Source organism: Sander lucioperca, chromosome 12, assembly GCF_008315115.2.
Source record: "Sander lucioperca isolate FBNREF2018 chromosome 12, SLUC_FBN_1.2, whole genome shotgun sequence".
Lineage (NCBI taxonomy): Eukaryota > Metazoa > Chordata > Actinopteri > Perciformes > Percidae > Sander > Sander lucioperca.
The window spans coordinates 3401651-3422291 of NC_050184.1; the positions used below are offsets into that span (position 1 = coordinate 3401651).

The window sequence follows — 20641 nt, forward strand, 5'->3', positions numbered from 1 at the left end:
ACATTTTTTTAAAATCAGAAATTAGGTATAATTTATTATAAATGAGGTTTATTGACCATGAATTCAAAAAAGCGTTGAAAAAAAGTGACAACAACAGTTAATTTTCCATAAATAAGTGTAAAACTATTGTGGTAATTAGTTGGAATGAAGTTGGCTAAGAAGATCTAACACAAAATTGGGTGATAATTTATACTTTATGCTAGCCTGACAAGCCAGACCCACATCAAGATGTTGGGTCTGGGAAATCACCATTGACGGAGCTCAATCCGAGGGGCGGGATAAATGGTTGTCTTTCATATTCCCTCTGCACCCAATAGCATAGCGCTACAACCAGGCAGAGCAACGAAGAAGGTAGCAGAGCTAGTTGATAGATTAAACTTTTGCCGTATCCGGTCGGCAAAACTGCGAACACATCTTCCTTTTTTAAGAATGACTTCAGTTCCGTTCTTTGTTCTTCTCTCAAAGAAAAGCTTAACTCCAAGTCTTCCAGAAGACCGCTGTTCCCAGCAGCAGCCATAAGCCTGCCTACCGACTCTATACACGATGTGATTACATGAGTACCCTTTTAGTACTGAATAACAGTGGGGGGTTTTTTAAAAATGTTTCCCAGCATGTCAGAATTTTGCAAATGGAATTTTTTTTCCAGCCATTGGGCTTGCTGTGTCTGTTTTTTTTTAATCATTCTCTGAATAGTTCATTCATTTAGCAGATGCTTTTGACCAAAGCGACTCACACTTTAGAGCATGTTCAGTGCTACAGTGCCGTGTGGTGTGATTTTTTTTCTTCTTTTTAAAAAGTGAGATGTCCGTGTCATTGAAAACAGCAGATTTAGTATGTAGTCCGTTGCAAAGTCCATAGTCTTTTGGTAATATTGATTGTTTGTAGGTAAAGTGTGGGGGCGCTGTGTTCAACCAAATGGATCCACATTCACAATTTTTCAATTAAATTTTATTTATAGTATCAAATCATAACAAGAGTTATCTCAAGACACCATACTCATACTATAATTTACAAAGACCCAACAATTCCAGTAATTCCCCCAAGAGCAAACATTTAGTAAAAGTGGTGAGGAAAAACTCCTTTTAGGAAGAAACCTCGGTCAGACCCAGGCTCTTGGTAGGCGAGTCTGACGGTGCCGGTTGGGGATACGATGAACAGTGGCAATAATAGTCACAATAAAGATAATGGAACTATGACTAGAAATAGTAGTTGTTGTATTTCATGGCGTAGCAGAGCACTACAGGGCGTAGCAGGGCATAGCAGAGCACTACAGGGCATAGCAGAGCACTACAGGGCATAGCAGAGCACTACAGGGCGTAGCAGGGCACTGCAGGGCACTGCAGGGTGTAGCAGGGCGTAGCAGGGCACTGCAGGGCACTGCAGGGCATAGCAGGGCACTGCAGGGTGTAGCAGGGCGTAGCAGGGCACTGCAGGGCGTAGCAGGGCACTGCAGGGCGTAGCAGGGCACTGCAGGGCGTAGCAGGGCACTGCAGGGCGTAGCAGGGCACTGCAGGGTGTAGCAGGGCACTGCAGGGTGTAGCAGGGCACTGCAGGGTGTAGCAGGGCATAGCAGGGTATAGCAGGGCACTGCAGGGCATAGCAGGGCATAGCAGGGCGCCGAGCAGGATCACGGCGACAGCTGCAACCCATGATTTAGGTGCCCCCCTAATCCAAGGAAATCTGCGAGACGAGAAAACATAAGGACTCCGGGGAATAAGCTCCCCAGAGCTTAGTAACAAGCATTTCTGTGACATGAATCCACACATATGGAAAGAGAGAGGAGCTCAGTGTGTCAAAGGAAGTCCCCCGGCGGTCTAAAACTATAACAGCATAATTAAGAGCTGGTCCAAGGCAAACTTGAGCCAGTTCTATAAGGGTTGGTAGATGAATCTGACGACTATGAAGAGAAGCAGAGTGTGAATCCTCTCTGAAATTGACAGAAATAAAGCTGCTATGCAGAGCATTGCCAGTATTGCTATAGTGCTAAGGTAAAGTACGACACAAACACATCATTGTTTCTCTTGTTTATGTCTGTGGAAAGATACTTTCTACTAAATACTACTAAAGAAGTATTCTTTTAAAGCTCGCTTGGACTGACCTAATTTAGAAACTTTTCATCTCTCTGTTGACAGAATATTCGAGGCACTGTGAGAGAAAAGAAAAAACTAAATCAAGATATTTTGAGAAACTGAATTTCTGTGTTATTTGAAAGAATGTATGACTTTAGAAGGCAAATGTTTCATTGTGAGAATAGTCTTTTCTGTTTTGCAAATCATATTCAAAAACATACACATGTAATCTAATCTAGCCATCTAATCATAACATACAATTTAAATATGATTATGTTATGCCGTACATAATTGTTATACCACGAAGTGAGCACTACTGTTGTAGTTGTTTACATTAATTTACATTAAACTAATTTACTTTGAGACTAATATTTTGGCCTAAAATTAACAGTTGTTATATTATGAATTAGTGCCTTGGTGTGAGATTTGTGTTTCTTTGTTAAAAATAATGAATTTTATTACCTTTTTGAAGTTTACATCTCAATTCATTAAGAAATGTGGGTGAAATATAGGATTAGATTTTTTGATGTAAGAGTAAAAATCTAATCAATGTCAGGTTGAAATAGTTATATTTCTAATTGATACCGGACGTTTTTCCATATGAATTTATAAAGACATTCTCTCTGACCCACAGCGGACCGCTTTGTCAAGCTACACTTTAGATTTAAGAGTAAAATAATAAAGAAAGTTGTATAAAGGTTTTTAACCTTCTTCCAGGTATTACGAACTACATGCGCAGCCCAGCGGGAGACATCTTCAACTCGGAGCACTACAACGTGAACCAGGACATGAAGCAGCCGCTGTGCAACTACTTCATCGCCTCCTCACACAACACCTACCTGATGGGGGACCAGCTGATGTCACAGTCCAGGGTGGACATGTACGCCTGGGTGCTGCAGGCCGGCTGTCGCTGTGTAGAAGGTCAGTATGGACACGTGGACACACTTACAGTGTACTCTTACTGTGTACACTGACAGTATGCAGGCACAATTTAAGGTGGGGGTAAACAATAGCGTCATTTTTTTTTTTAAAAGCAAGTAGCACTGCCCCCCCGCGAGCAATCGCGGCAATTCAAGTCAATGATTGATATTCCACCAGCCGCTGCGCATCCCAAAAGCGTGCGTGAAACGGCTCTCGGCTCCGCTAAAGATACGCACCAGGTCTATTTTCACGCGAGCCGCGGGCCGCTCAGACAGCCGGACAGGAAGTGAAACAGCGAGAGATTCATCTTGGAGGTTGAAAAACATAATAAGAAATCATAGATATTTTTTATCAGGAGAACACCAGAAAAGAGAAGGCATGGAGTTTAACCGCAGGAGTGCTTGGAGTGGAAGGTAGATACTAGCTTAATAAACACGGGATTGTTCTAAAAGTAAGGAATTCTACCTCATAAGGAAAAAAAATGTAATGCAAACTTTGCATTTGCGTTACTCTACATTCACACTGCCTGCGTTGGCTGTCAGACAGTGCAGCGAAAACAGAGGTCTTCCCATTCATTTTGAATGGGGGTAGTGCATTTAGGAGCCGGGCGGTGCCGCAGTAGCCTGGTCCTACCAGACTCTCATACATTTCATTTGTACAGAGAGTCTGGCCACTCTCCATTGACAAGTGTTAACTTCCTTGAAGGTGGGTACTCTGTTGAAGTTTAAAACTATTGGATCTGCCCAGAGCCACTCTGGATCTGCCATAACCAATCGCTAACGTTTGGTCGTGACGTACAACTATCAACAACTATCGGCTTAGCATCGCTAGCATTCGCCTTAGCTAACTCCTTCACCAGTAACGGTCCGAGCTGTAAAATCAAACTTTCTCTGAACCCCATGGGGAGGAGGAGCACAACATCATGGCCACCAACAAAACTCAGCAAAGATTGTTCTTGCTCGGGCTTTAACTTCTGGATATTCGGCAGCGTTGCCACAACGGACCGAATGGCTTCGCTCGCATCTTTCTCCGCCGCCATTACAGAACTACAACTCAAACTAGCGCACAACCTCAACGTCATCGTTCTCAGTCACTCACTCTGTTCGCTGATTGGACCGGTAAAGATTTGACTGGAGAAAACACGCGAATATACCGCAAACCCAGACGTAGTACTGAAGGAAAATGAAAATTGAGCGGAAATATGTAGCAGGGTGGAGCCAGCAGCGCTAAAAAAGATTAACTCCACTTAATTATTCTGACAATATCAACTCAACTAATCAGACGCACATGGGATTTGGTTTAGGCCAGGACAGTTTTAACAATACCTGTTTGAACTGTTAATTGTTATCTTCAGTTAGCTGCTTCATGAGCGTCTCTTCTCTGTCTTTCCTGTCCACAGTGGACTGTTGGGACGGACAGGACAGTGAGCCCATCGTCCACCACGGCTACACCCTCACCTCCAAGATCCTCTTCAAAGACGTCATCGAGACCATCAACAAGTACGCCTTCATCAAAAATGAGTATGTTTACACACACGCACACACACACACACACACACACACACACACACACACACACACACACACACACACACACACACACACACACACACACAAACACACACATACACACGTTTCATTGTTATTATTTTGTCATTGTTCTTTTTATTTTATTCACTGGCTCAAATGCTCACACGTGTAGTCAGTCAGAAAACTCCAATAGATCACTTTCATGTTTAATCCTCTTTCCGTTGTGTGTGTGTGTGTGTGTGTGTGTGTTTAATAACAAATATATAAATAAAATAACCCCAGCAGTATATGCTGTCAGTACACATCTCAGCGTTGCATTACACAGGCTGTTGGATTGTAAAACCATGGGGGAAATGAGGCTTGGAAAGAATACAATTTGCAGGGTCGGATGGGTTTAATACGTCTCAAAGCTTCTTTACATTTCAAACATGATGATGCACTGTGTCTGCTTGTAAAGGCTGTCCCTAATGGGGTGGTACGTGTTGGTGTTTAGTCACGATGTGGTGATGGCATGTGAGGTGATGCGTACAAATCTTTTCATTTGATCATAGACGATCTAGAATAAATCCACATGAGCAGAGACTGCCTTGATCTTAAAGTGTATCTGAATGCAGTGTGCTTCTCTGAGGACTGAGAATTTACTGCCAACATACTGCCTGCTAGGCCTGCACGATTAATCATTATAAAATCGCGATCTCGATTCACCCTGTTCACGATTTAATTTTTAAATAACGTTTTTTTTTTTTTTTTTTTTTTTTTAGGAATTCGATTCTCATTTAATTTTACGAGCCGACTGCATCACAAACGCTACTACTTTCTTCTGTGAGTTTTAAACAGACTGTATAAAATAGGTTTTAAAGCGCTCCCAAGCGCTGCAATGCTCTCCCTTCTCTTCATTGATCCTCTATGTTTACAGGCTCGTGGTGATGATCAATGTGCTATAGGTGCCAAAAAAAATTTGTTTGGTACTGCCAATTTGTTTTGTTTTGTCATGGTTCATGTGTGCAATAAACATCACACTTCGTGAGAAACAAATTGTGGCAGAGAATTGTGATGTCAATTCTAAGCTAAAAAAATCGTGATTCATATTTTTCCCCGAATCTGACGTGCGAGGGCTCGATCGTCGCTGCTTGCAGCTTTCTTCTATATTTATGATTCAAACCTTTTCTTTTTACATATATTATCTAACATAGTATTTGATAGATACAGGCAGTAAATCCAGGGTTAGACAACCTGGGATGTTGGGATTATAGGTCTATTTTACACCAAGTTCTAATCCTGTTCCACTGTGTTAATTGCTTGTTGTCCTCTTGCTTTGCGTTGGAAGATATTTGCATAAAGTCTTTTTGTTGTCAGCAGGTTGCACCGAGCTGCAAAACCACATCCCATTCCTATTAAATAGCAGTCTATCCATGGCGCCATTCCCAAAATCTCTGAAAGGTGATAAACTTGGTTGAGATCTGGTTACTGTGAAGACTATGATTGACATCATTGTCGTTCTCATCAAACCACTCAGTGAGCTCTCATGTCCTGTGTGAAAGCTGCACTTGTTATCTTTCTTAAATCATTTATTTATGTTTTTCCTTTAATTTGTCATCAGTCATACAGATACATCCCTATAATCCAATATAACCTCTTACTCTCACCTGTGCAGATACAGAGACATAGTAGCACACGCAGAGAGAAATGAAAGCATACGCACAGACACGACCCCACAGAATCCGCATCAGAGGTGATAATCTCACTCACGTGCACAGAGTCTGGAGTTGGCAGAGAAAATCTCTATTTTTAGATCCTGTCTCCTCGAGAAAAATGAAAGAAAAGCACTCGCTTTGTGTGCATGTTCACCCTCACTGTGTGTTTTTTGAAAGCACAATTGTGGAGACTATATTCCACAGATGATTGGCTAAAAGGGGACAGGGTGAAAGGCTGCATTCAACGTCAAAGAGCCATCAGATTTTTCATGGCGCTGTGTAAAAGCAGGCTCTGCAGAGGGCTGACGGGGACAAAACTGGCACTTAGACTGGCAATCCTTACAGCCAATACAGTATTTTGTGAAGGAGTCTGCTGTTGTTTTTCATTGCTGGACCACAGATGCTTCACGCTAACAGAACATATTGAATATATTGATTGAAATGTTAATCCAGGCATGCTCATTTATTAAATGTTCATCTGCAGATAAAGAGAATTCATGTTGGGGGTCTGTATTTTTTTACAAGTGATACCAACACTTCATACGGCCAATGTCTTGCAGGGGACATATTGTCTTGTCAAGTGTCCTTTTCAGAGCACTGAAGTGTCCTCTTGCAGAGGATTTTTGAGGTGTCCTCTGCAAAAGGAAGAATTTTATTTTGAAGTGGCTCTAAACCAGGGGTCTTTAATGTTTTTTAAGCCAAGGACCTCTTAACTGAAAGCGAGACGGATCAGGGACCCCCTACTGCATATATTGCATAAAATGAAGTTGCATATTAAACTGCGCCTACAATAACGTTTGGGCAGCCTAAAGCCTTTATACATACCTTTTTAGTGCATATAATACTAAGCTATTAAAATAATTGTTGGTATGATTTTACCTAGCTACCTTAGTGACTACCTTACCCATAGGCCAGTAAGCCTATCATCAGTGTGTGTTTTTTCACAATGATTTATATTTGCTAATAATTTGTTGGATTCATGTTAAGACATTTTAGTTTTTGAAAAAACTTTCAAAAGTTGCAAACAAACGAGTTGGACAGTGTCCGACTTGACTTACTTATCCCCCTCTGACGCACGTTATAGATGTGCAAAGTATTTTTCTGTAATGAAAAAATTATAATTTGGTGCCCCCCCTGCAGTAACTCTGAGGACCCCCTAGGGGCCCCGGACCCCCTGTTGAAGATCTCTGCTCTAAACCAAAGACTTGGTCACAGTCACAAGTGACAAAACCATGTCACAAGATGTTTACTGAACCATCCTGACATTTACATCTACTAGTCTAAAAGCTTTAAAGTCATCATTTTAACTGACAGTTTTAGTGTCATTGCTAGACATATTACATAACACATTTTTTCTTAGATGATGTGTTGAAAATGAAATTAAACGTGAGCTTCCCTCAAGATTACAGACTCATTACAATGGCAAACACTAAGGGTGTTATTCACAGAACCAACTGGCCGAGTTCGAATACCTACTAACAAGACTAACAGGCCATGATAGCGGCCCTGTGAGGCTGTACTCGAGCTAAATGCTAACATAAGCATGACGATATGCTTACAACGAACCAAAGTACAACTGAGATTCACAAAGCATTTAAACACTAAAATTAGCCGCTCACTCTTACATAAGTTAGGGACACTCCAAGTGAGTAGGTTAAATATAAGTTAATAGTTAATCCATCAGCTCACTAAGAAATCCAAACAATCCAGTGAAACCAGAAATGATGGTTTGCACAAATATTCAGTTTGCAGCACTAAAGAACTTTGAATTCCTAGCCATCTGTCAGCTTAATTCATCAAACTACGAATGAGCTCCTCAGACGCTGACACCAATTAGTTTGACAGTTCAGCAATTGTCCATTGAATATTAACCAACTGCAATGAATACATAAATACTAAATTATATAGTGAAAAATAGGAAAATGTACTTGCCAAATTACAATGTAAAAATGTCCATGCGAGTTAGATATTTCTTTAAGCAAATACATGTAAATCTGGTTCCTTCTTACAGAATGTTTTACCTTTGTTCAAGTCATTTGTCTTGTACTTTATTCCTGCTGGGTGCAACACCGTAATGCCGTCATTGTTTTTTTACAGTGTGTGTTTTCTGTACTCATGGTGCAGTCACCAAAAATCTCAATCTTTTAATGATGACTTTCATACATTCTAAACTGCAGATTTTAAGCTGTGTGTCCCTTTTTTCCTCCTCGATCTTTCAGCCAAGTAACTCCAATCTGTTGTGTGATTATCTCTCAGATACCCAGTCATCCTGTCCATCGAGAACCACTGCAGTGTTCCTCAGCAAAAGAAGATGGCCCAGTACATGATTGAGATCCTGGGGGACAAACTGGACCTGTCCGACATCAAAGCCGATGAGTCTGGACGGCTGCCGTCGCCAGAAACCCTCAAGGGCAAGATCCTCGTCAAGGTAGAGCCAGAGCGTGGGTGTAGCCGAAAGGCTTTAAAAGTACAGTTTGGGTGTTTTAAAAAGTGACGAGCGAGTGAGGCCCCAGGCGATTATTTCAGCTCACCGTTTTAGTACCTGGAGTTTGAACCTCACAGAGCAGACTTCAAAGGCAGGAGATAGTGGGCTGATTGAAGTGATGTGATTAAAAAGTGTTTGAATATGACATGTTTGGGGGAAGATAATTTAAAAAAAAAAACTTGACTGTAGGAAGGAATAACAAGCTGTTTATGCACTGTGTTCAATAACTGCAGACTGCAGGCTGGCTCATTATCTGGGCACAGTGTCTGTATTATTATAAAACAATATCCTGAGCCCAGCTGATCACAGATAACGTTGATGGCTGCGGGTCAGGAGCAGTTCTGGATAGTCGGCTTCACTTTGCAGCTGAGAGGAGCTCTGTGCTGATAAAAATGTTGCTACGCTCATCTATGTCGCCCTCAGCTGATACCGTACGTTTGCAGCATAGGCTGTATATTAAGATGGACGAAACGTCTCCACTTCCTCCCACGCAAATTTGCGTTTCCTAGGATGGCGAAGGAATGTTCCGCACTACTCTGCCTCGGATTGGCTAGTTCTCGTTGTTTTCGTTGCTTAGATTGGTTAGGTTTTGGCATGAGGAGTGAGATTGGTTAGGGTTAGGGTTAGGATACCAGGGTTAGCCAACCAGAGGCAAAGTAAGGCAGAGAAGGGTGGGACATTCCTTCGCCATCCTAGGAAATGCAAATTCGCTCCTCCCACGGTGCTCAAGTGAAGCTAAAATCTCCCGGATACGGGCGCCGCTGTCTTGTAATTTTGGAGCCAGAGCCTGCGCAGTGGTGATCGGGCGGTGGAGCTGCAGTATCAATGTACCGCCCATACACACACCCAAACAATGTTTGTCATGACATTTCTCCCCGTTTTTATAGCATCAAATAACTAATAAAAACCTCACTCGTCAGAGAAATGAACACTTGAACAAACATCAGCATGATCAGAACTACACAAAATGACAGAAACCTTCTTTGGGAAAAATGTATTTGACGTGTACTTTGACTTTTTAGTTTGGCCCATGTCCCATCCGCTAACATGGAAGGGGCGGGTCTTATGGCCTATACTGCATAGCTATGCTTTGTGGGCTGTGGCAAGTGCTCCGGTTGCTCTGGGTTTTGGCTCTCAGGCCACAGAGAGTGGTAGTAGCAATGCAACAAAGCTGCCCAACCAGAATTGAACCTGCAACATTATGCTGCCTGGATGCATGTGATTCTAATTTAATTGTATATTGTAAATATTTTGTGAAAGCACCAATAGTCAAACCTACAATATCATCGTGATATTGAGGTATTTGGTAAAAAATGTTGTGGTAATTGATTTTCTCCTTTCTCCTTTCAGCCCTACCTGCAAGTTGCATTTAGTATCACCTCCTGAACAGCGCCTACAATGACAATATGACATTATATTACTACTCAAATAGCTAGACACTACAGTTTAAGATCAATCCTAGTTGCACAGGATCGTTTTCCTGAGACAATAATTGATGACAAAACTACATATATATATATATATATATTAGGGATGTAACGATACATTGATCTGGATTGATATATCGATTAAATCCTCAATAGAGTTTAGATTCTCTGCCCGAGCCCGAGCCCTATCCTTGGGCCGGGCCATTGATCAAGCATTTGTGATTTTTTTAATCATTACTTTATTAGCCTAATTGGGTGGGGAGAAAGCTATGCCATAATCAGAAATGTTATCTATATAGGCTATATTTAGGCCAAAGTAACAAATGTGTCCAAAAAGTTACACAAGTTGGACTACAGTTACAAAATGCAACACTTGTCATGCGCCGAGTCTCCTCCTCTCGCACACATCACACACAACATGGAGCTTGATGATGTAAAGAAAAAAAGAAAAACGGAAGAATTACCTTTGAGCAAGTTTGGAGGAAAGTCGGAGGTATGGAACCATTTAAACAAGACAACATATGTGTCGGCTTTGTCGAGTGCTTTAGGCTAAGTGTGGCACGCTGCTCGCCTATGACAGCAAATAAAACGGGGACTTGGATGATGAACAGACACATGAAGCAGGCTCGCCGTGGCAGAAAAGATGATAGTCAGCCTTCAACGTCCTCTTTTGTTACTTCTCCAAGCATGAGGGCGAAGCAAGCCCTCACAGAGAAATGCGTTGAGTTCAAACAACTCTGAATTGTAGTTGAGAACGTCAGTTATAACGGCCCACGTATTAAAAAAGTGTTGGGTTGAAATCGGGCTCGGGCTCATAATTCCAGTTAATGTGAAGGGCCGGGCCGGTCTCGGACACAACGAGCACAGGCTCGGGTTGGGTTGGGCTTGATTTTTTGGGCTCGATCTAAGCTTTAATCCTCAATCATCCAACATTATCGTTACAAAGGGAAAATATCGATACATCTTTAAGTTGCATCTTTTTTTGAAATTCCCACTTTATAGTTTTTGTCATTAGAAAGAGCAGTTTGTTTTTTAATTGAAATGTCTGAAGGGCTTAGTAATGAAATTGTCAAATCATATTATAGTTGATCTTTGTAAATATATATAAATATAACCCTGTTGACGAGCAGCAGCAGTCCTCTGTTAGCAGCGGAGGGAACAGTGTCGAGGTTAATGAAGCTTTATTGATGCCAGATGCTCTCACTGAAGAGGCCCCCTGCCAACACCTTGCATGGTGAGGACTGCTCTGCCAGCTGTTACACCACCACTACCACCTGTGTGTACCCTCAGCACAGTGTTAGATGGCACCGCTAGTTAAGCGTGAGGAGCACTGATGTGCAGCTTTCCCACTGCCCCGCAACGCTCTTCACTGTGGGCACCAGGGTCAGACAGTATCAGCCACACGGTGCCACTGCAGGCCTCCCCCCCTCAATGGCACTGTGATATGAGAATGATTGCTAACAATAATTCAGTCAGGAATAGAGCCTGACTGATATATCGGCCGGCCGATATTAGGCATTTTCCAAACGATCGGTATCGGCATTTATAATGGCCGATAAATGAATATTTAAAAAATAAAATAAAAACAGACAAAACACCCTTCAACCATGTTCTGAGTGTTGGCGTTGCGTAGTTTGTCCACCAGAGGGCGCTCTACAACCTCCTTGTTGGCAACACTCTTTGATTTTTTGTTATTGTGTTTTTGTTCAAGGGACTTTAAGTTTCATATCTTAAGTTTGTATTTTTATACATTTTATTTATCAGAACTTTAATATATTTTGATGTTCCTCTGTTCTGTTGTGACAATAAAGCAAACAAGTTTATTTTAAACTGCATTATATTATTTTAGTGAGGACTCATAAATAACTACAAATAACTAATGTTAGGGAAATCTGTTTATGTTTTGTTATGCATTTCTGGATAAATATATATATATCGGCCGATATATCGGATTTTTAAATCGCCAAATATTTGTATCGATATCAGCCTTAAAAGTCCTTTATCGGTCGGGCTCTAGTCAGGAACACTCTCGTCATAGATTTAATCATTTATTGCAACAAATTGAAATACAGTTATGATTGCCGCTGATGGCTCCTCTCTTGATAATGTTCCCTTGACCAGCCAAGCTGCATACTAAGCTGAAACAGGGGGCACCATGCAGAAACCCCCCTGGAAAAAAAGAGTGAGCCAAAAGGAAGACATTGAAATGATTTTAAACTTTAAGTCATGTTAGGACTCTGAACTAGGAAGGCGGAGGCTGGCGTGGTGGAGGCAAAGCGTTGCCGCCGCAGCAGCAGCAGCGAGTGAAGCATCATCAGTCTAGCAGGAATCAGTGGGGAGGGAGTCATATTTAAAAGGACCACCTTGATGTGAGAATGGCTGTGATTGGTGTGTGTCTGATAGGAATGATAATTCAGTCAGCGGGCATATGACTTCCGTGTCCTGCATGAACTAACGCTAAGCTTAATTAAAATAATGATAATACATTTATTTTATATAGTGTTTTAAAATGTATTCAAAGGCACTTTACAAGGTAAAAACAAAGAAAAACAATAGCAAGATCCGTATACAAACATTAATAAGAACTAGAGATAAAGATAAAAAAAAATTGATTGAGTAAAAAGGCCAAAACTCGTCTACGTTGACTGTAGCGCCCCCTAATGGCCGATCTTCACCAAATTTGGTACAGAGCCTCAGAGCAACATGCCAAAAAAGCATCACAAATATTGCAAAATGGCATCAGCTAGGTACATTACAGGTTGAAAGCGATGGGTTTTGAGTGTAGTTTTGAAGTTAGCGATGTGATGTGGGAAGTCTCAGGTGTTGGGGTATAGAGTTCCAGAGGGAGGGGGCAGCAACGGAATAAAAAGCCCTGTCCCCCCAGGTTCGGTGCTCATGGCGGGTGAGAGGGGAAAGAAAGGTTGGCATAACCACGGGACAAACTACCTCGCGTGTTCATAATCCACGGCTCAGGCGGTGAGAGTGGGCCCAGCTGTTAGCAAAATATCGGCAAATTTTCTTCACTGTTGAGTCTCTTCCTCTTATCTCCTTCCTTCCCATTGAGGCCTGCTAATGAGAATTAAAGAGAGTGTGACAGGTAAATGGACATGGTTCCCCCGTGGCTTAACTAACTACTAAATCTTCTGCAAGGCACTCTGGTCCTCTGGAGGAAGATAATTTCAAAGCAGCCATAATAAGGACACCAGGAGTGGCTCATCCAACCTCATTTTCATGACCCACAAACAAAATAATTGTTGCAGCTGTTTATTATATTGTGAAGTAGGGCTGGGTATCACCACTGATTTCCCAAATTGATTCTATTCCGATGCATAAGGTCCCGATTAGGGTTGCACGATAGTGACAAAATGTGATATTGCAATATCGATTATGAATATTGCGATATAGATATTAATTTCGATATTTTTTAAACATGTAAAATTATAAAAGTTATGGGAAAATGCATCAAAATAGATTCATAACAAATAAAACAAGTTTCCTTACAACACAAGGTGTATTTCAACTGACAGTCATATCAGACTGGTCCAACATGAATAAATAAATAAGGACCATGTTTACAGAACAGGACATGTTCTACTGGTTGGACAGTATAAAATAAATAAATAAAGAGAACAGGACACAACTTTTCTTTCGCTTTTCTGATTCATTCTGTTTTGTTGTCTCTATCTATTTCTTCTCTCACACTGTCACTCTGTTGAAATATGCACAAACGTGGTGCGTTCCATAGGGTTTGTCACGTAGTGGACCCGCGTGCTGACGTGCACTAACGTGTGCAGGTGGCACGGTAACTGGCCAATGAAATGATGATCTATGGCTGGGCGATATGGAGAAAATCAAATATCACGATATTTTTGACCAAATACCTCGATATCGATACCGCAACGATACTGTAGTGTTGACTATTGGTGCTTTCACAAAATATTTACACAATGAGATTTTTGATAAATAATCATCAGTAATGTGGATATAATGACTAAGTGGGTAAAGGCAAATAATAGTTATCAGCTACAACAGTCTGGTAAGTTCAGAAAATGACATCACTTTACTGTAATACAGCTTTTAAAAGCAGGAAAAGACAACACAATTTCATATCACTATATTACGATATCCAAAATCTAAGACGGTATCTAGTCTCATATCACGATATCGATATAAAATCGATATATTGCCCAGCTCTATGATGATCATTATAGCGTCTCAAGCGAGCTCTAAATCAAACACAACTAAGCCACGCAGCCAACGGATGGGACGCAGCGCTCCACAAAATAAACAAAATATTGCGTACTTATCGCGACAACGATATTGCCGATTCAATTACATTTTCGATTCAAAATTCGACGTTGGGATATTTCAGTTGCAAAACCAATTTTGCTTGGATATAAAAAAATTTAAAAAAAAGATTCTACAATTGTACAAGGTTCCCTCTAACCTACTGCATTATTAAAAGTATCAATGATGACATTAAGAATTGACCCCAAGGCAGTTGCATTAATGTACTTTTTATTTAACATGAACACACAATAAAGACTCTACAGTCAGTGAGTTTTGAGTGACATTTCATTCAGATATCTTGAGGTGAGCGGTCGAGGGACCCCTTTTTATAATGGCCACACCAGTTTTTCTTTGGAGCGTTCTTTAACCCCCTTCCCAACAGGCTAGCTGACATGACATGGCTCGTACCAATGGATTTCTTAGGTCTTCTAGTTTTATGTTCATACAGAGACATTCTGGATTTTATGAATCAATATTGGATCATTCAAATGACAATCAATTTATTTTTAAACTGGGCCCTAATGTGACTTGTTCTTTTCTCCACCAGGGGAAGAAACTACCTCCCAACATCGATGAGAATGCAGAAGAGGGAGACGTGTCGGACGAGGACAGTGCTGATGAGATGGAGGACGACTGCAAGCTGATGAACGGAGATGTATGTGCCTTTTTATTTGGTCTTTTGCTCCACATTATTCACATAACCACGTGTATCCCTTCGATCTACCAGAGTTACAGGCAGGCTTTGTGTCTCTTTTGTCCAGCAGATACAATGTGAATTGTGTGTCTATTTCCTGTTCTTGATGCTTCATGGTTAAACTAAGCACTGGTGATTGTGTGAGCGTTCTCCTCTCCTGTCTTTGTTCCTTAAGTGTATCTCGTATAATGCTATCTCTGCTTTTTGCGGCTGTCTCTTTCTTCCTGTGTTCCTATTTGTTCTCATTTCCTGCTCTTCTCTTTTGTCCCTTCTTCTTCTTCTCTTTAACTGTCGCTCGCTTCTTTCAAAGTGGAAGGTACTGTATACAAAGCTCATTCTCAACCACCTCAGGACTGTCACCCAGTCATCTGCCATTCTTTCTCATCCTACCTGTGAAAGTTTAAAGTGGTCGGCCCCAAAACACTTTGCAATATTGCATCTTTAAGATGCTCCGTGTAAAGATTCTTTATCTGGAACCAGACATGCACGTCGATAGGTGTCTTGTAGATCCTAAAACTAGTGGAAACAATGTCAGTCATAAGCAGTACTTTAACAATATTCAGCGCTGTTGGTGCCAGGATCAGCCATTTCTTTCCTTAAAGCTTGGCAGGGTTTAGACTGCAGCTACAGGATGGACAATGTTTGAAGTGGGATAGTCACATATCTACTTTCTGGGAATAATTATATGAATATTGCAATCCAGGCTCTGTGGAATTAATTCATTTTGTATCTATTATCATTTAATTTTCTGAAAAACAGCCATGGAGTGGGAGCAGCTGCCTGATGTTTAGAATAAGTTCAGTTGTTGGTACTGATTTTATTGAGAACATTTTAAGATGGACCAATGGAGCCAGTGGTAAACACATTAGGACCAACATTGCTAGGACAAGCTAATGTTGTTGTAATTATATTTTATTATTATTACCTATTGGAACTAATGATGTTTTAATGAAAGCTCTTATCATGAATATGTTAAGTTCAAACACTGGCAGCATCTGTGGGCTTTTTCTTGACTTTAATGAACTAATGCACTGACAAAATAATATTTTAAGCGCTGAGGCTTCATGTGTTGTCCACATTTTATTCAAAACCAACAACAACTACTATCTTGTAAGTATTCAATATCTGCCCAAAATGTATTTCCGTCAGGGTGGGAAAAACCTCAGAAACAACCAGATTTCTCATTTGACAGTGAAAAATGAAAACCATAATACTGTACACACAGAATATCTTGTGCAATCTGATCCAAATAAAGCATTAGGCTTTCCTCGGGTTTAAAGGTAACGTTTATCAATTCTACAATAAATATATAATCCCCCACCATCATAGCCATCATATCAGATGGACAGCACTGAGTGGACCGCAATCTCTGTGAATAAAAGCTCACTATTGGTTCTATATGTTCAGTTTTGACATACCTGCACTGAGCACTTAAAACTCTTCATGGAGCATGTTGCTGTTGCTTGTGGTCTGATTTCAGACCAAAGTGGGTCATAGATACACTCTGCCACCATGTGGCTGAACTGAGCATGTGCATATTATCCCCCCCCTCCTGAGGCATTGAGCAGTGTTTCATCTCTCAATGAGGACATCTTTCATCTGTTCCACTTCATCCTCCTGAGTAAGGATGTCCCACTGCCATTCATTACATTACTAAAAGGTCCATTCATCAACCAGTCTGGGAGCTTCTGCATTATGTAACATTATGTCTTAATGAAATGTGAGTTCTGGTAGGATCCTGCAGGATTTGTTTTTCTTCTTAGTCTGGTCAGAGCACGGTAAGTAGGCCTGTCACAACTATTACATAATTGTCTAATTGTCTTTTTTTTTTCCTTTGTTTACCGCAATTAATTGCTTACATTAGCTAAGATCTTAAAGTGCTCATATTATGCTTTTTGGCTTTTCCCCTTTCCTTTATTGTGTTATATATCTTTTTTGTGCACGTTAAGTGAAAAAGCCCAAAGTCCACCCCAAAGGGACTTACCATCTCCTACAGAAAACTCTGTTCACAAACTGCTCCAAACAGCTCTATTGTAGTCCAGCTTTACTTCAGAGACAAACGTGGTCACTTTGGAACACGTTATAATGCTCGCCTAGCTGCTAGCGTGGCACGCCCTCATGCTCTGCAGCTGACAAGCTAGCAGTACTTACTGAGCATGTGTGACTCCCAACAAAGATGGAACAGAAGTGAGAGGTCTCACTCTGTAGCTAAAACAGAGAGCTCAACACACAGGGTGAAAAGAGGAGCTGCAGCAATGTGCAGTACAACAAAAATATGGTGTTTTCTGAAAATTAAACCACATGAACCTATTCTGGTACAACCTCTAAATACAATTATGAACCTGAAAATGAGCATAATATGAGGTATTTAAGGCGTATTGTTGATGTTGTTTAGTGAGTATTGGTCGGACTATATATTTTATTTTAAATATTTAAAAATTATATTTAGCTAGACCGGAAACAAAACAACAGGCATGCCGCACACACTTGTTTGGGCGTGCGAGCCGGCCAAAGAGTAGCGTAACGTAACGTTACGTTTTGAGTGGATGGCGAGCGTGAGACGCCGAAATGGATGCCAATAAGATTCTGAATGGAAAGTTTACTTTTAAAAAGTTGCCAAATGGTTCCATCGACAAGACCAAAGTGATCTGTGTGTTTTGTCGTTGTGAACTGAGCTATCATCGCAGCACGTCCAGTCTGAAATACCACTTGATGGCCAAGCACACAGCTGATGGCCAAGCACACGGCTGATGGCCAAGCACACAGCTGATGGCCAAGCACACAGCTGATGGCCAAGCACACGGCTGATGGCCAAGCACACAGCTGATGGCCAAGCACACAGCTGATGCCAATTCTCCGCCCCCTCGTCAAAGCCAGGCAACAAAAGCACAAAGCAAGCCGATCAACTTTTCCATGTTGATAAGAGCATTAAAATGAGAAAAAAATTGCACAAAAAGAAATCAAGGGACATTTGGAATAGATAAAAATGTGCGATTAATTGCGAGTTAACTATGACATTAATGCGATTAATCGCGATTAAATATTTTAATCGTTTGACAGCACTAGTATTTTGGTTCAATATGTATCTAGTTTTGCTCAATATACCAATACTCCTGTACCTTCCTCCTCCAGACGTCAGCCAACAGGAAGCAGGTGGAGAACATGGCCAAGAAAAAGCTGGACAACCTGATGAAGGAGTCCAAGATCCGAGACCGAGAAGACCCAGACAGCTTCACCATCGCCGCCCTCCCTCCTGCTGGGAAGCCAACAGACAAAAGTGGCTCGAAGGTAAACACAGATAGTTCCTGATCTTACCTTTTTCATTTCAAAACATATTTATGGATACATAAAAAAAAAAAAGAGAATGTCAGCCTTCATCCTTTTAACAGGAGCCAAACTTTGAATTTCCTCATTTACCAGTTCAGTTCAAAGCCCTGAGCAAGCTGTGACTGTGTGTATGAGCATATGCATAGCAATATGAATACATTATTTGGATAAAAACAGATATTGCACTCTGAACAGATGCTTTATTATATATATATATATATATATATATATATATATATATATATATATATATATATATATATATATATATATATATGATCAAAGTTGATCTGTGAAATCCACTGAGATAAACAGTCACTTCTCATATCTGTACATCTTGCCTCGTGATCTCTCTTTATCTTCACAGAGGTGTAGGTAGTTTTAAGTTCATCTGTTCATCTTCAATAGCTTTGGAGTATATCATCCATTTGGACCAGATATGCTCTGCGTGCAGGACACTGCATAGCTTGACACTTGACTTGTGTTATTTTACCTTATTATCTGATATTGAAGTGTAGTGATTTGAAAAAACTTTTATCCTTGCCAGTCCAAACCAACTTCATTTTCACGTGGACTTCTTCCGACTATTGACACATTTACATACTTTACTTTTTGCTGCTTTGCTTTAATTTAAGGTCAAATACAGATTGTATTTTTGAGTTTGATTAAAGGCCCCATGGCATGAACATTTCATTTTATGAGGTTTTTTAACATTAATATGAGTTCCCCCAGCCTGCCTATGGTCCCCCAGTGGCTAGAAATGGTGATAGGTGTAAACCGATCCTGCTCTTCCTTTGAGAAAATGAAAGCTCAGTCTCAGCTCAATCTGGAATCTTCCCTTTATGACGTCATAAGGGGAAAGGTTACCTCCCCTTTCTCTGCTTTGCCCGCCCAGAGAATTTGGCCCACCCATGAGAAAGAGAGAGAGAGACATCATGGCTTGCAAACGAGCGAAGCATAGCAGTTGGTCAAGGCCACACCCCCACCCTCCACCTTGCCCCCCCTCTCTCCTCCTCAATAGCATTTAAAGCTACAGACACAGAAATGGCACATCCTAAGGAAAGCTCATTGTGGGACTGGCTCTAGTGGCTGTAATTCTGCACCAAGGCTGAATTTCAGGAAAGAGACTTCAGATACAGTATTAGGGGACCACTAAGGTCTATATAAAAGAGACTTCAGATACAGTATTAGGGGACCACTAAGGTCTATATAAAAGAGACTTCAGATACAGTATTAGGGGACCACTGAGGCCTATATAAAAGCATCAAAAAAGCAGCATGTCATGTACCTTTAATTTAGGTACACAGCTTAATTATGTCATTTTGTATTTTGTGAAGTCTGAATACATATACAGTAGAAATGCAAATATGTTTGTACATGTTATAACTCTTGATGTTATAGTGGCCTATTAATTGTGTGAATATGTGAAAAGCTCTAAATGTGAAGTAGAGGAAAGAGTGTGGTTGCTCACTTTCCCAAAATAAATGTTTCTTTCCAAATCAGCTCTCTCAGTCCACTCTAAGTCTTTTCCAATACTCAGCCTATTAGCATGGAAATACCTCTTTCACATTGAAATAGAGTCTTTCAAATGCAATTAGAATCCTTGAGCTTCTTTATGCATCTTTCCAAAACCAAACTAGCCCTCCATATTTATCCTGAATAGTTTTCTTCTTTTATTGCCTAATTTTTTAATGACTCTTCTGAGTTGTCTTGGTTTTTTTTATGCTGTGTGATGAAGCAACGGCACATTTAATTTAAAAAAATATAGACAACACAAACACACCTCAGGGAGACTGACAGGAGGCAAACTAATCAGTATTCTTTTGTCATTATCATCACGTTACAAATCTCAAAAATGTGCTAAGTGTGTCCTCTGCTGTCAGGATAAAAGTGAGGATGGGACGGACACAGGGGACGAGGCTAATCCCAGCAGCAACAAGCGTACAGGGCGCTCCTTCATGGGCAGCTTCTCTAAACGCAAGGTTGGCCTTTTTATTCCTCCTCTCTCTGTTTTGCTCTCCGTCTTTCAAAGTCTGTACGTCTACCCAATCTTCCATGTGTGATGAGAACATAGACACAAATATGCTTTCCAGTAGAGCCCGCTATCGATAAAAATATTTGGTGATTTAAAAATCAGATATTCTGATATATTGGCCGATATATATATATATATATATATATATATATATATATATATATATATAT

General features: G+C 40.7%; 1 protein-coding gene across 10 annotated transcripts in view; it reads left to right on the forward strand.

Moving 5' to 3' along the window:
• The window catches only part of plch2a (phospholipase C, eta 2a), a 226374-nt gene that overhangs the window by 182447 nt on the left and 23286 nt on the right, over positions 1-20641 (forward strand). For 8 of the 10 annotated variants that reach the window (XM_031311119.2, XM_031311141.2, XM_031311130.2 and 5 more), the window contains 7 exons: positions 2787-2990; positions 4390-4510; positions 8470-8641; positions 14963-15070; positions 15420-15425; positions 18242-18397; positions 20320-20418. In XM_031311119.2, coding sequence (XP_031166979.1) covers positions 2787-2990; positions 4390-4510; positions 8470-8641; positions 14963-15070; positions 15420-15425; positions 18242-18397; positions 20320-20418 — 866 coding nt within the window. The remainder of the gene's footprint in view (positions 1-2786; positions 2991-4389; positions 4511-8469; positions 8642-14962; positions 15071-15419; positions 15426-18241; positions 18398-20319; positions 20419-20641) is intronic. The other 2 variants (XM_031311111.1, XM_031311103.2) reach the window with 1 other exon arrangement.